This window comes from Mobula birostris, chromosome 3 (genome assembly GCF_030028105.1).
Source record: "Mobula birostris isolate sMobBir1 chromosome 3, sMobBir1.hap1, whole genome shotgun sequence".
Taxonomy (NCBI): Eukaryota; Metazoa; Chordata; class Chondrichthyes; order Myliobatiformes; family Myliobatidae; genus Mobula; species Mobula birostris.
The window spans coordinates 100,613,644-100,628,384 of NC_092372.1; the positions used below are offsets into that span (position 1 = coordinate 100,613,644).

A 14,741-nucleotide genomic window follows, 5' to 3' on the forward strand; every position below is an offset into this window, starting at 1 on the left:
CAGAGTCCGGGGTCCACGGACCGGACTGTGAACCGGAAGGCAGACTTCATGGACCGGACCATGACAAGAGATGATAAAGCCTTTAGACACAATGTAAAGTCAAAGACTCTTTTATAAACCCTAATCTGATTGACCTCAGAGACTTAGTTATAGTCAGAGCTTTTACTCATTTTCCATGTACTGTATTTGGGAAATGCTACCTCATTTCTCAAAGAGTTCAACGTGGACCAATTTGTGAGGAAAATTAGAATCCAGGTCTTCCTTAATGAGGTCCTGTACCAGAATACATAGTATATAATATCAAGATGGATATAATTGAATAACATTACAAAGAACATAAAACATCACAGCACAGTAACAGGCCCTTTGGTTGTAAGACATAGGAACAAATTAGGCCATTTTCCCTATCGAATGCTCCACCATATAACCGTGGGTGATTTATTAACCTTCTCTACTGCCCCCCTTCTCCCCGTAACCTTTAACACCCTTACTAAACAACAACCCATTGTCACTTCAAAGGACTCATTTGATCACAACTGCCGCAGGCTATCCTCGCCTGGATGTTGTCTTTAACCCTTGCTTTACTGCAACTTCCACTTTGTCCTACAGAGAACAACGTGAATCTTGTCCTGTAGAGGACAACGTAAACTCCAAGACAGTTTCATTGGGGACAGTTGGCTGTTGATATCAAGTTCACACATGCATCACCTCTCTTTGTCCTGTAGAGGACGACAAAAATCTTACTGAATTTCAAATGCACAGAGTCTCTGAAACTCCATGGCAGTTTCATCAGGGACAGTTGGCTGTCGATATTAGGGACGTACATGCAAAACACCCGGCTAATAGTGGCACTAGTACCACCTCTCGGAGACAGCAGGAAGTCTAGTACTAGGTAATTTTTGGAGTCACAGTGTGGATTGCCAGCATGTTGGCTGTAATGTCATTGATGGCCTGGCTCCTTCATGAAGCACTAAGGCTGTGTTAGTAGCCTGTTTCTCCAGCAGTGCTGAGGCCATGTTGATACTTTCATGAGCCAGTCTGGTAGGGTCTTGGAACAGCAACATCACAATTCAGAAACACTCAGTCTCCATAGTATGCCGTGGCAGTCCAACACACTAGGATGTAGGGAGAGAGTAGGAAGGTGGTGTATCTATGGTACTATGTAGGTCAGATAACAACAATCCCTCCATGGCTTTGGTTCAGCCCAGAGATCCTATTTTAGAAGGAATACCACTGGCAGAGAGTGATAGGCCTATTGGCCATATGGTAAGTACTGTTAACAGAATTTGGAGGGTCACCAGTAACTTTGATATTGCTCATACTGTTACTCAAGTCTGGCTACATCCCTTGATGTTTGGTTTAGCAAACATGACTACTATCCCCATGAAGCAGCTTTGGAGCAGGGTGTTTATGCAATTGTTGAATGAAGGTTGATATTATCCTTCAAAGCAGTTGTACTGGCAAAAGACACACTGTGGGCAGAATGTAGTCCCATGCACCCTTACAGTTCAAAGTAAAAACAGTATCAAACTCACTGTGATCCAGGGGTATAAATGCATTGGCAAGCCACCTTCTAAATGTATAGATGCTCTTTACAGCACACCCAACAACCTGACCGGTCAGTGCCCCATGCCTATTCATAACTAAGGTGAAGAAAAGTATGAGATACTTCTGCACTTGGGTGGAAAACAGATGTCTAGATTACTCAAAATTTACAATGCATAATGATTACTTAAGGTTGCAAACAGCACAGATCAACAGTTTTGTCCATTAGTCCTTATCAATGTTCTGACTGCCTGTTCCCTAGTCTGATGGCACTGCTGGTTTAATATCTGAGGCATGTATCAATCCATGTAGGCTTTCACTGGACCTTGAAAGCGTAAGGCTTTTGTTAATTCCAATCAAACTTTACCCCTAAAGCGAGGACCATTATCACTTCAGATTTTCTCAGGGATCCCAAACCTGGGAATAAATTCTCATTGTCAACATTAGCAGCAGTTACTGCATCATTTCGCTTGAATTGGTTGAGCTTTTACCCATGGAGATAACAAACAAAATACCAAGTGCATAATCACAACACATGCATTTAGGTAACTGCATAAAGTCCATTCGCAGATGCGCAAATGAATTCTGGGCTCAGGGCCCAGTAGCGGCAGATACCAACGGTGTCTTTCAGCATTATGTCTTTGGTAGGTCATATAGTTGCTGCCATATTCTTGCTCTGGGTGAGAAGCTCCCATTTTTGTTTATACCTGTCATCATCCTTTATAGTTTGCACAGTGTACTTTAGTCCATAAAATCCTGTCAACTACAGATGCAGCACATGGTAATTTTATTAGTTCTTCAAGGAATTTGGAAAGTACTGGCAGCCTGATCACACCGTAGTGCTACATGGTCATGAAGATCCACTGTTGCAACTGAGTCAGCTCATTTATTCTGTTAAGTTCAAGCGTTCCTACCCTTTTTTATGCCATGGACCCCTACCATTAACCAAGGGGATCCCAGGTTGGAAACCCCTGGAGTTATTTCATCCTTCCCGTTAGTGTGAGCTGCATAGCTTATAAAAACAATTGCACTGAGTAATTGAAATGTCGGAAAAGGTTGATAGTTAGTTCACTGTGTTTTATCAAAGTTCCAAAGAGGTGAGATACTTTTATACTTTATACTTTATACTTTATTGTCGCCAAACAATTGATACTAGAACATACAATCATCACAGCGATATTTGATTCTGCGCTTCCCGCTCCCTGGAGTACAAATCGATAGTAAACATTAAAAATTTAAACTATAAATCATAAATAGAACATAGAAAATGGAAAATAAGGTAGTGCAAAAAAACCGAGATATTTGGAGGGTATGGCCCAGGTCCGGGTCAGGATCCATTCAGCAGTCTTATCACAGTTGGAAAGAAGCTGTTCCCAATTCTGGCCGTATGAGTCTTCAAGCTCCTGAGCCTTCTCCTGGAGGGAAGAGGGATGAAAAGTGTGTTGGCTGGGTGGGTCGTGTCCTTGATTATCTTGGCAGCACTGCTCCGACAGCGTGCGGTGTAAAGTGAGTCCAAGGACGGAAGATTGGTTTGTGTGATGTGCTGCGCCGTGTTCATGATCTTCTGCAGCTTCATCCAGTCTTGGACAGGACAACTTCCATACCAGGTTGTGATGAACCCTAGAAGAATGCTTTCTACGGTGCACCTATAAAAATTAGTGAGGGTTTTAGGGGACAGGCGAAATTTCTTTAGTGGCGGTGGGCCTTCTTGGCAGTGGACTCTGCTTGGTTGGTCCAAGTCAGGTCATTTGCGATATTGACTCTGAGGAACTTAAAGCTTTTGACCTGTTCCACTTGCGCACCACCAACGTAAATGGGATCGTGCGGTCCACTACTCCTTCTGAAGTCAGCAACCAATTCCTTCGTCTTGCTGACATTGAGGGATAGGTTATTGTCTTCGCACCATGCCACCAGGTTCTTAATTTCCTCTCTGTACTCAAACTCATTATTACCCAAGATACGCCCTACAATTGTTGTGTCATCAGCAAACTTATATATTGAGTTTGATGGAAACTTGGCTACACAATCATGGGTGTACAGTGAGTACAGCAGGGGGCTGAGTACACAGCCTTGTGGGGCACCGGTGCTCAGAGTGATTGTAGAGGAGAGCTGTCCCCTATTTTCTCACGTAGTTTCCATAATTGTCCATTGTCATGTGCTACTCCTAAGGCATAATGATATTCAGTGCACCAGCTGCAAGGATGCAGGCTTTTGTTAAGGTATGAAGGTTCAGCAGCTTGAGCAGTGCACGAGGGAAGGTAACTGGGCTGCCTCAGCAGTTATATGATGCTTACAAACCACATCCACTAAAATTTTCTATTATTTTCTTTCTGTATCAGATTGAGAGGAAAAGCTATCAAAGGGAAAAAAAATGCACGTGGGCATACATCAGATGGCATTTTAGAATGGGCAGAATTAAAATTGTACGAGTTCTTACATACATTTTTGGAACATATTACTTAAACTGTGTCGACTGTGGCACGGGTGACGGCGGAGGCAGAAATTGTTATCAAACACAAGGGACTGCAGATGCTGGAAATCCAGAGAATGCTGGAGGAACTCAGCAGATCAGGCAGCGTCTATGAAAATGAATAAGCAGTCGACACCTTGAGCCGCAGCCCTCCATCAGGACTGCAAAGGATGGGAGAGGATGCTAGAATAAAAAGGTGGGGGCAGGAGGAGGAGGACAATAGAGAAGGTGATGGGTGAAGCCAGGTGAGTGGGAAAAGTAAAGGGCTAGAGAAGAAGTAATACAATCTGAGAGTGAACCATGGGAGTATGGAAACAAGGAGGGGCACCAGGGGGAGGTGATAGGCAGGTGAGGAGAAGGGGTAAGAGGCCAGAATGAGGAATAGAAGAAGAGGGAGGGGAGAGGGGAAAAGAAAAAAGGAGAAAAAAATACTGGAGGGAGAAATCGATGTTCTCAAGTTGGAGGCAATGTAGACAGAATACAAGGTGTTGCCCCTCCACCCTGAGAAAGGCTTTATTGTTGTAGAAGAGGAGGCTATGGACTGACATGTCAGAATGGGAATGGGGATTGGAACTAAAATGATTGGCAGTTGGGAAATTCCACCTTTGGAAGTTAGAGCGGAAGTGCTTAATAGTTATTAACTTAAGCTGGCTCTTGTTCCACCCCTTTCCCTCACATTCTCTCCCCCCTGTCCACATGAAGGGATTCAACTTGGAGTGCTGATTGTCTGTCTCCCTCCGCAGATTTTGCCAGATCTGCTGAGTTCCTCCTATTTCATATGTGTTGCTCCGGATTCTGGCACCTACAGTCCCCCTGCCTCCCTGATTCTCTGTGCTGCTGATGTCATTTGTTTTCTGCTTTATGTCTTATTCTAAAATTAGAAAGTGTAATGTTATTGAGAGGTACGTTGCTATTGAGAGGTAATGTTGCAGCTATATAGGATCCTGGTCAGACCCCACTTGGAATACTGTGCTCAATTCTAGACGCCTCACTACAGGAAAGACATGGAAACCATAGAAAGGGTGCAGGGGAGATTTACAAGGATGTTGCCTGGATTGGGGAGCATGCCTTATGAGAATAGGTTGAGTGAATTCGGCCTTCTCTCCTTGAAGCGACGGAGGATGAGGGGTGGCCTGATAGAGGTGTACAAGATAGTGAGAGGCATTGATTGTGTGGATAGTCAGAGGCTTTTCCCCAGGGCTGAAATGGCTAGCACAAGAGGGCACAATTTTAAGGTGCTTGGAAGTAGGTACAGAGGACATGTCAGGGGTAAGTTTTTTACGCAGAGAGTGGCCAGTGCATGAAGTGGGCCACCAGCGGCGATGGTGGAGGCGGAAACAATAGGATCTTTGAAGAGATTCCTGGATGGATACATGGAGCTTAGAGAAATGGAGGGCTATGGGTAAGCCTAGGTATTTCTAATGTAAGGACACCTTCGGCACAGCTTTGTGGGCTGGGGGGCCTGTATTGTGCTGTAGGTTTTATGTGTTTCTGTGACTTACTGTACGTGCATCCTTTCTACTTTGATCACCAATCGTAACAGAGCAAATGTGGGACTAATTAAATTAAGACATATTTACTCAGCACCTTTCATTATCACAGAATATTCCAAAGCATTTAGTCTACAGGCAGTTAAAGACCTTTGAAGTGTGTGGTTGCTGTTGTAACATGGGGAATATGGTAGCCAATTTGGACTGCAAGCTCCCAAAAATTGGATGTCAACCAGTTTGCTTTGAGCAATGCTGAGGAATAAATATTGGACAAGGCAGTAGGGATAAGTATCTCGCTCTTCCTAAGACTGCCAAAGTTTGTCTGTAAGAACAGGGACTCACAGCCACTGGCCACTTGAGAAAGAACGCAGGCCCTGTTTAAATGTGGACATGACAATTTATCACCCTGACCTCAGATCTTTGGTGTGCAGTTCCCTCAATCCCATACTATTATAATAATAATTTAGTTACAATGTGGTTATCTTACTGAAATAATTATCTAAGTTCAAGAAGAGTAACAACAAAGCCTCGTCCATTTGTAATTTGGAAACTAAGATTCTGGCACATTTGTACGCCGATAGAGAACTTTAATCGTTAGCTTAAGTTGTAAGGCTTCTCTCTGGCATTAACAGCGCAGAGAGAAAAAAAACAGAATGCAAACATTGATTGATATTTTTGTTAGAAGCCTTCCTAACACAGGAAATGATATCACGCAAAAGATGATTAGTGTGCCGCAGTATCTTCCTGCTTATTCAAAGGGCACCAGCTGTCCCGCAGAGGGGCGCCTCTGACACGCCCTGTTGCGCTTCCTCAGTCCCACAAAGCGCCGGCCGTCTGAATGTAGTGCGAGTGCCGCTGCGCTGCCATCTGATTTGTGGATACAAACGCTGCCCTGGCTGAAAGGCACGGTTCACCCCCCGCTCTAACGCCGACCTCCTTTGGAAGTTTCCGCTTGGAACTGAACAAGCGACTTTGTGGCAGTGGCCGAGAGGTTTCCTGTGCCGTTGCAATGTGCGGTTTAACGAAATCGCGTTGGTTTTTCTTTCTCAGATACCTGTAGGACGTTTGAGCGATTTTATTTTTGCAGGAATCCGATGCTGACTGCTTTCATGTTTGCTGGAGCTTTCTCTTCTGAGTTTGTGCTTTTTTTGGGTTCTGCAGCTAGATTAATTGCAGGATAATGAAGCCGTGGCGGACTGTTAGTGTTTGCAAGAGCTTTTGCCCCAGGCGATGGAATTTCATGGTCTTTGTAGCAGTTTTTCTGAGCATGAACACACTGGGAGTTGTGCAAACTGAAGAGAAATCGTGCCATGGAGCGTTTGATCTTTACTTGGTACTTGACAGGTAAGATTTTCGGTGGTGCCTGATCGAGCCCGGGTTTGTTTTGTTTATATCTGTAGCTGCAAGCTGGAGGGTAAAGCGATAAAATGAATTGTAATAACAGAGTAAGAGTGGGAAAGAAAGGAGCCACAGTAAACTTGTCAAACTGTTTCTGGCCATGAAGTAGCAGCAGAAAGTGACGGGAGGAGAGCCCAGTGGACTGTAATGGCTTCATTTAGTTTTTACTTGATCGAATTGAATGTCTGCTACTTTTACAGATCCGGGAGTGTCGCTAGCAACTGGGGCGAGATTTATGATTTTGTGGAATCACTGGTCCAGCGATTCGTCAGGTAATACCTTCAGCAACACGTTCCACAAACTTTTTTTGGTGCTTGGTGGAAAGTTATGTTCACATTAGTTTGTCGCCGCACGGAGGAAGCAGGACGCAAAGCCCACTGAATAAATAATCTTTCCTAGGCCAAAAGCGAATCCAAGTTTGAAAATTAGAAAATAATGAAAGGAAAATTATATTTAGTGTTGTATAGCAGCTGATGATTTATGTATTTTTATTTGCAGTCCGCAAATGAGATTATCTTTCATCGTGTTTTCCTCTCGTGCTGATGTGAAGATGCCGATAACTGGTGACAGGTCAGTGCAGAATGCCTTGTTTTCATAGGGGAATTGCAGAATCTTTACTGCTGTTATCAAACCTTTCATAAGATGCCCAATTTTTTTTTCATTCTGAAACTTACATCCCTCCCCCGCCCTCCTAAAAGTGTTGCTTTTCTTGATCCAAATTCCATCTTTTTTCATTGGGTCCCCTGCCTTACCATAATATTGATACTCTTGTTTAAAAAATGCAGAAACAGTATTCGGCCCATTATTTTCATATCTGGGAGGCCTGACACCTGCGTGAAGCTTAATACCAAAAAAAACAGAGGATGGCCTAGATCAGGGAGGCCATACAACTTGTCATACCTGATGCTTTCCCATCCATTTTATGTCTATGTTGGCTGCAGGATCACTCAATATTTCGGATTTGGTGTGGCTTCCTGGTGGGTTTACCTGAGCTCCTCCTACCCATGCTGTTAGCATTCTTGTTGGGCATTCTTGGATGAGGGGTATTTCCTTCCTTTACATACTAAGAAATCTGAAGCTACATTGTCTTAATTTCCATCTATTCCTTGGGTGGATGTGTTAAGTTCAGGGGGATGATCTGAAGATGTAATGACCTATTGATTCCCGTATCATTTGGAGAAACAGCCACTTCCACCTTTCATTTGTGTCGTTGCCTCAGCCAATGTGGCATTGAAATCCTTAGTGATGTACTTTTGCTTTTGGTATTTCTGCTGCTCTGATGTAAGCTCTCAGTGTGGTGCTCAAATCTCGTTAGTTTCTTACTCTTTCCCATGTATTGCCTTCTCCAGTTCGACTGGCACCTTATGCTCTGGCTATTCCTTTTATCTTGTCATTGGCAGCTGTATACTAATCCTTCTATAAACAAAATATACTTCGGTGCATTTTGTAAGATGATGAGAATTTTCCTTCATTGTAAATCATGTGAAGTCATCCATTGAGATGAAATTTATTGAGAAATTTCATAGGGCTGATCTCATTGCTCAATGCCAACAAGTCTGAGCAGCAAGCCCATTTGAAAAATAGCATTGGGTCCTAAGCTTCCACATGCAGAAGTTTTGGATTTGTTAATAGCTTTAGCATGCTAGTGGCTGTGAATTGAGATTTGCTGAATTCGCACAGTATTCCATGTTAGATATGAGACCCTAGTCATGTAGTCACAGACTGGTAGAAACTGAAACAGGGCATTGAGCTATTGACTCCAAGTTAACTATTTAGCAAGTGTGTATGTTAATCTTATTTATTTATTCAGCAATTCAGTGCAGAGTAGGCATTTCCTGCCCTTTGAGCTACACCACCCCCAGCAACTCGTGAAAAACCCCGATTAACCCTAACCTAATCACGGGACAGTTTACAGTGACCAACTAACCTACGCAGTATGTCTTTGGACTGTGGGAAAAAGCCAGAGCACCTAGGGAAAACCCACGCAGGGAGGATGTACAGAGACTCCTTATAGACAGCGCTGGAATTGAACCCTGAACTCCAGTGTCCCGAGCTGTTTTAGCGTCGCGTTAACTGCTCCGCTACGGTGGTGCCCAAATAATCTTAGATTAATCCCACATTTTCATCCACTCTGCCAGATTCTGCCACTCACTTTATGCACTAGGATCATTTTACAATTGCCAATTCGCCCGGGAGCCCACGTGTTTTGGGATGTGGGTGAAAAGCGGAGCACACAGAGGCAACCCATACGGTCAGAGGGAGAATGAGCATTCTCCTCGCAGGCAGCTCCTGGGTTTCAGCATTGACCCTGGGTTAATGCGAAGGGGAAGTTAATTTAAAACAAAAAATGTTTCACTTCAATATTTTTAGTGATTTGTCAATATTTTTCATTCAACTTATTTTATAACACTTAAATAAATGCTTCAATTTAAAAGTTTTTAAATATCCTGGAATATTATCAATGGTCGGAAGAAGTTTCCACCGCTTTTACAGCCCACTAAGTTGGAGGCAGACCTTGTCTGGTTGTCAGCAGTTTCAGGGGAATATTGGTACTGCTGGTGCTGGAATGATTTTTTTTTGGTTTTCCAAATTCTATCAAGCAATAATGATTGTGGGGGTTCCTTGTCAAATTTGGCTATCCTCAGAAATGTGTGCTGTTTGATGACACCTGTGGCATGACTCGTAACTGGCCCACCCCAGACGAGTGGGCTGCAGAGAATGAATGAGAAGCCGTTCATTCTATGTCACCTGCTCTCCAGCACCACAGTCCAAGCACAGTCACTGAGCTGCAGTAAGTAGGTGGAGCCTGTGAATAACCACACTCCTAGGTCACACTCCAAACTGCTGTTGACTCTTTCACTGAATCGCATGAGGGCAGGTGGGGTGGCAGTAATCATTCTAATAGCTAAGGTCCTTTACTGACCTTCCCTCCAACAATTAAGCTCCACAGCAAACTACAGAAAACATAAACATTTTGGGAGTTATATGTCAAGTAAGGTGAAGAAACAGATTACTGTCTCCTGTCTCCCAGTGCAGTCTGCCCATCTCAGACAAAGTGTGTGCAGTAATTAAAGTCTCAGATCACTGCACTGCCAATGTCTGCTGGACTTCAGTGATCACTACCCTTCCCTATATTCGGAGAAACATGAACTACCTACAGCAGATAAACCAAAGCAATGAAGAGATACCGTCAGTGGCAAAAGATTACCAAGATAACTGGTAAAACTGTCGAGGGACGTTTCCAACTCGTGGGAACTCCTGGCCTGTGAATGATCGAAGTGGAGAAGCAGCCAGATGCCATTGACAGTCTTAAACATTTGACGGCTATTGAGCACGCAGCATGCTATTCCGCTCACCCACTGGCCTAAAAGCACCTCATGCCTCAACGACTGAAGTAGAGTGTGGATCACACAGTGAACTTGTAAATCTATCTTAGAACCCATTGATGTAGAGTGAAAGGAAGTTGTGTTCAGGCAAGAGGTGGAGGTGGGAGGAAGGTATGTTGCTGAGGAAGAAGCTGACGGAGTATGAGTTTGTACACTGGAGAATAATGGAGAAACGCCTGTTCTCTGAATGGCCAGATGTGACAAATGGTATTCTTCAAGGAGCTGTGCTGCAACCTTAAATTACTGGAGGCATAAGAAGATAATGCAGGATCAATTGGACACTGGGGATGAATTGATAGAGCAAACTATCTATTTCATCCAAATGAGATTAAAGGATCAGGGAAGATGAGAAACAATGGCGCAGGAAATTGGCTGACTAAAGACCAAATTAATGAAACAAAGACAGGTAAAGTCTGGGAGAGAGAGACAGAAGGACTTCATTGAGAGTAAAAGAAAGACAGCCAAAGGAAAAGTAAGAAAAAGGTCATGGAAGAGTTTAATTTCGTTATCTTTAAAGTATCCAAAGGAAGGAACAGTCACATTTTTGAGGATTTATTTTAAATGCTAGGTCATTGGTTAATATATCTGACAGTTTTAACATTGTCATGTTTAAATTTATATACTTAACTTCTCATGCTGATTATAAAGAACAAGTGGAGTAATTTCACATAACTCATACCTATGTTAAGATACTTCCTGATTATAACTCTCTCACAAACGTCACTGAATAAGTCAAGAGTGACTTGGAGCTGAGCCTTTGAGTGAACAACACACAGACTCATCTGCTTACAGCAACTCAGTGAATGTGGCTCTCTTGGTGAAAGACATCAAACAATTTTCTATTCATCCTGTAGATTAGCCAGTGATTTTTTTCCAAAGCTAATGATGGAGTGGCACAAATTATGACGAGGTGCAATTTGCACCATATGTCTTTCTCACCACAAATTGCTTCATTATTGATGTGGTAATAATGTTATGCATATTAAGCAGTGTTATTTCCTTGTAGTTCTGATCCATTATTTTCTGTGGACTACCTCAATGCACTGTGTAATGAATTGGTCTTAAGACAAGTTTTTCACTGTACCAGAACTGGAGTCAGGTTTGCTATAACTGACATTTGCTGTGAAATTTGTTGTTTTGCAGCAGCAGCAGCAGCACAGTGCAATATATTAAAAATTACATTACGTTACAATAAGAAATATAGCAAAATAAATACAGAATGCGAAAAGTGAGTGAGGTAGAGTTTGTGGGATCATGGTCAATTCAGAAATCTGATTGTGAAGGGAACAAACCTATTCCTAAAATGTTGAATGTGTGTCTTCAGGCTGCGGAACATTCTCCTTGATGGCAGCAGTGAGAAGAAGGACTTCAGTACATGTGACAGTTATCAGCCAATTTCAACTCTAGTTATGCTTGGTGTAATTTGGCAGCATATGCTGTCAGACATAAAAAGTAACTTTCTTTAGTTGCTTGATACGTACAATGGAGAAGAAATTGATTTTTCTGTATGGAACTGAACTTTCCAATGGATACCTGTTCTTTATGTTCATGTATAGCAGAAATATGCATAAAGAAAGTTGAAGTCTGGATTATTGTTTTTTTATGACTCTTGACTCATAATCATTCAAAGCCAAGCAGTTTTATGACGTAGTTTCTAATTTGTTCAGGTTTTGATTGGCAAATCATTATTTCATCAACAGCTCTTAAGCACGTAACAGTTCTCAAATATATTTACAATGGCATTAACGATAGTTATGAATTATTAGATTTTTATGCGCATCCAATTAGTTAACCTGTTTGAAATTCTACTCCAGCTTTCCATTGGTTGAGAAAATAACCAATTAATTTGCCACCAGTATGCAAAATGTATTGAAATTGATTATAGAATAGATGAAATGTATTATAGTTGTGTGTCCTTTTGAAAACAGGTTTCACTCTGTTAAATAATACATTTTTATATGAGTGCCAATAGTTATTATTCTTGACAGACATTGTTTAAAGATGCTTCAATATCCTGAGAAATTTCTTTGGTAGTGCGGTAAACCATAGGTGTAGGACAAAAAAACTGTACATAGTATGTGTATGTATATTTGCGTACTCTTTCACATTTACATGCTTCAAAAATGTGATAATTTTAACAAAGGGGCTTAAAGTAATTAATTCTTTTAATTTCAGTGACTTGCATGTTATGGAGTGCACTGATCGGTCTGTGGGACATGGGATATATAACGATTAATCTATGAGGAATAGTCATAAATTTTATGGAGCAATCATTAAATTTATCGCATATTTGCCCCGTTGTGGCTGCACTTGTTAGTTAGAGCTATTGGGCTAAAAATTGTTATGCATTCTGCGAATTTGCCAAGTCTATGTGCTGGAAAGTTGAAATTTGCTGCACAGTCTCATTTGATGTAACCACAATTGGTTCAGGCACTCAATATGCATCCTTGGTAATTATCTGGAGCAAACATAAGTTTGCTTAAAAATACTTGATTGAATGTTGTGGACACCACGTTAAAAACCATTCTGCATTTTGAGCTAATTTTGTCATGGGATTTGCTAGAAGTCTGCACATGGCCAGACAATCTGAGATCTGAGTTGATAGTGGGATATGCAGCAATTTAATTGGATTATCGAAGCTTAGCAAAAGAAAACCATTTGATATATCCCACCTGTGGTGGCCTGCTTTCCCTTTTACATTGTGTAAATTACAGCTTCTTATCCATGTGTCCACTTTCCTCTGGAAATCCTGGCAGATTTTTCAGATTTTGGATTCCAAAGCATCTTTCAGGATGTGCAATCCAGATTTTGAAATGTTTGTTTAAAGAAATTATGCTGTATCTCGAATTTGTGAAAAACACATAATGTTGAATAATTCTATTTGCTCTTCCCTTCCCTGCTAGGGAGGACAATTCCAGTTTTTCTAATCTCTGCACATGCGTGAATTCCTCACCCTAGTTTATCATGTTAATCTCCTCTGTAATATTGCCAAGGCTTTGACACCCTTCCTGAGGTCTGGTGTCCAGATCTGTTGATGATACTCTGCCTGAGGCCTAACTAGCAATTTATAACAATTTTGTAAAGCTTCCTTTTTTTTAGATCACGGTTTCCACTCCTGTAGCCTGTTATCATACTTCCTTTCTGAACTTGGCTTGCTAGCTTCAAAAATTAAGCAACCTTTGGTCCATCTGCTCTTGCATACTGTCAACTTGTAGCATTCAGATTTTGCCTTCTTTCTAAAAACATGAAAAACCTACAGCACAAACAGGCCCTTCGGGTCACAAAACTATGCCAAACATATCCCTATCTTAGAACTACCTAGGCTTTACCCATAGCCCTCTATTTTTCTAAGCTCCATGTAGCCATCCAGGAGTCTCTTAAAAGACCCTATCGTTTCTGCCTCCATCACCACTGCCGGCAGCCAATTCCACGCACTCACCACTCGCTGCATAAAAAAACTTACCCATGACATCTCCTCTATGTCTACTTCCAAGCACCTTAAAACTATACCCTCCTGTGCTAGCCACTTCAGCCCTGGGGAAAAGCCTCTGACTATCCACACAATCAATGCCTCATTATTTTGTACACCTCTATCAGGTCATCTCTCATCCTCTGTCGCTTCAAGAAGAAAAGGCCAAGTTCACTCAACCTATTTTCATAAGGCATGCTCCCCAATCCAGGCAACATCCTTGTAAATCTCCTCTGCACCCTTTCTATGGTTTCCATGTCCTTCCTGTAGTGAGGTGACCAGAACTGAGTACAGTACTCTAAGTGGGGTCTGACCAGAGTTCTGTGTAGCTGCAACATTACCTCTTGGCTCCTAAACTCAATCCCACGATTGATGAAGGCCAATGCACCGTATGCCTTCTTAACCAGAGAGCCAACCTGCATAGCAGCTTTGAGTGTCCTATGGACTCAGACCCCAAGATCCCTCTGATCCTTCACACTGCCAAGGGTCTTATCCTTAATGCTATATTCTGCCATCATATTTGACCTACCAAAATGAACCACCTCACACTTATCTGGGTTGAACTCCATCTGCCACTTTTCAGCCCAGTTTTGCATCCTATCAATGTCCTGTTTTCACCTCTGATAGCCCTCCACACTATCCACAACACCCCCAACCTTTGTGACACCAGCAAATTTACTAACCCATCCCTCCACTTCCTCATCCAGGTCATTTATAAAAATCACAAAGAGCAGGGGTCCCAGAACAGATCCCTGAGGCACACCACTGGTCACTGTCCTCCATATAGAATATGACCAGTCTACAACCACTCTTTGCCTTCTGTGAGCAAGCCAGTTTTGGATCCATAAAGCAATGTCCCCTTGGATCCCATGCCTCCTTACTTTCTCAATAAGCCTTGCATGGGGTACCTCATCAAATGCCTTGCTAAAATCCATATACACTACGTCTACGGATCAGATCATGTACAACATTGAAATTTAGCT

General features: G+C 42.2%; 1 protein-coding gene across 3 annotated transcripts in view; it reads left to right on the top strand.

Annotated features, from left to right (window-relative positions):
• The first annotated feature begins 6,246 nt into the window (after window positions 1-6,246).
• The window catches only part of antxr2a (ANTXR cell adhesion molecule 2a), a 218,968-nt gene continuing 210,473 nt past the window's right edge, over window positions 6,247-14,741 (top strand). Inside the window, exons 1-3 of one of the 3 annotated variants that reach the window (XM_072253137.1) lie at window positions 6,247-6,849; window positions 7,104-7,175; window positions 7,402-7,473. In XM_072253137.1, the coding sequence (XP_072109238.1) occupies window positions 6,686-6,849; window positions 7,104-7,175; window positions 7,402-7,473 (308 nt within the window). In that variant the 5' untranslated portion in view covers window positions 6,247-6,685. The remainder of the gene's footprint in view (window positions 6,850-7,103; window positions 7,176-7,401; window positions 7,474-14,741) is intronic. The other 2 variants (XM_072253135.1, XM_072253136.1) reach the window with 2 other exon arrangements.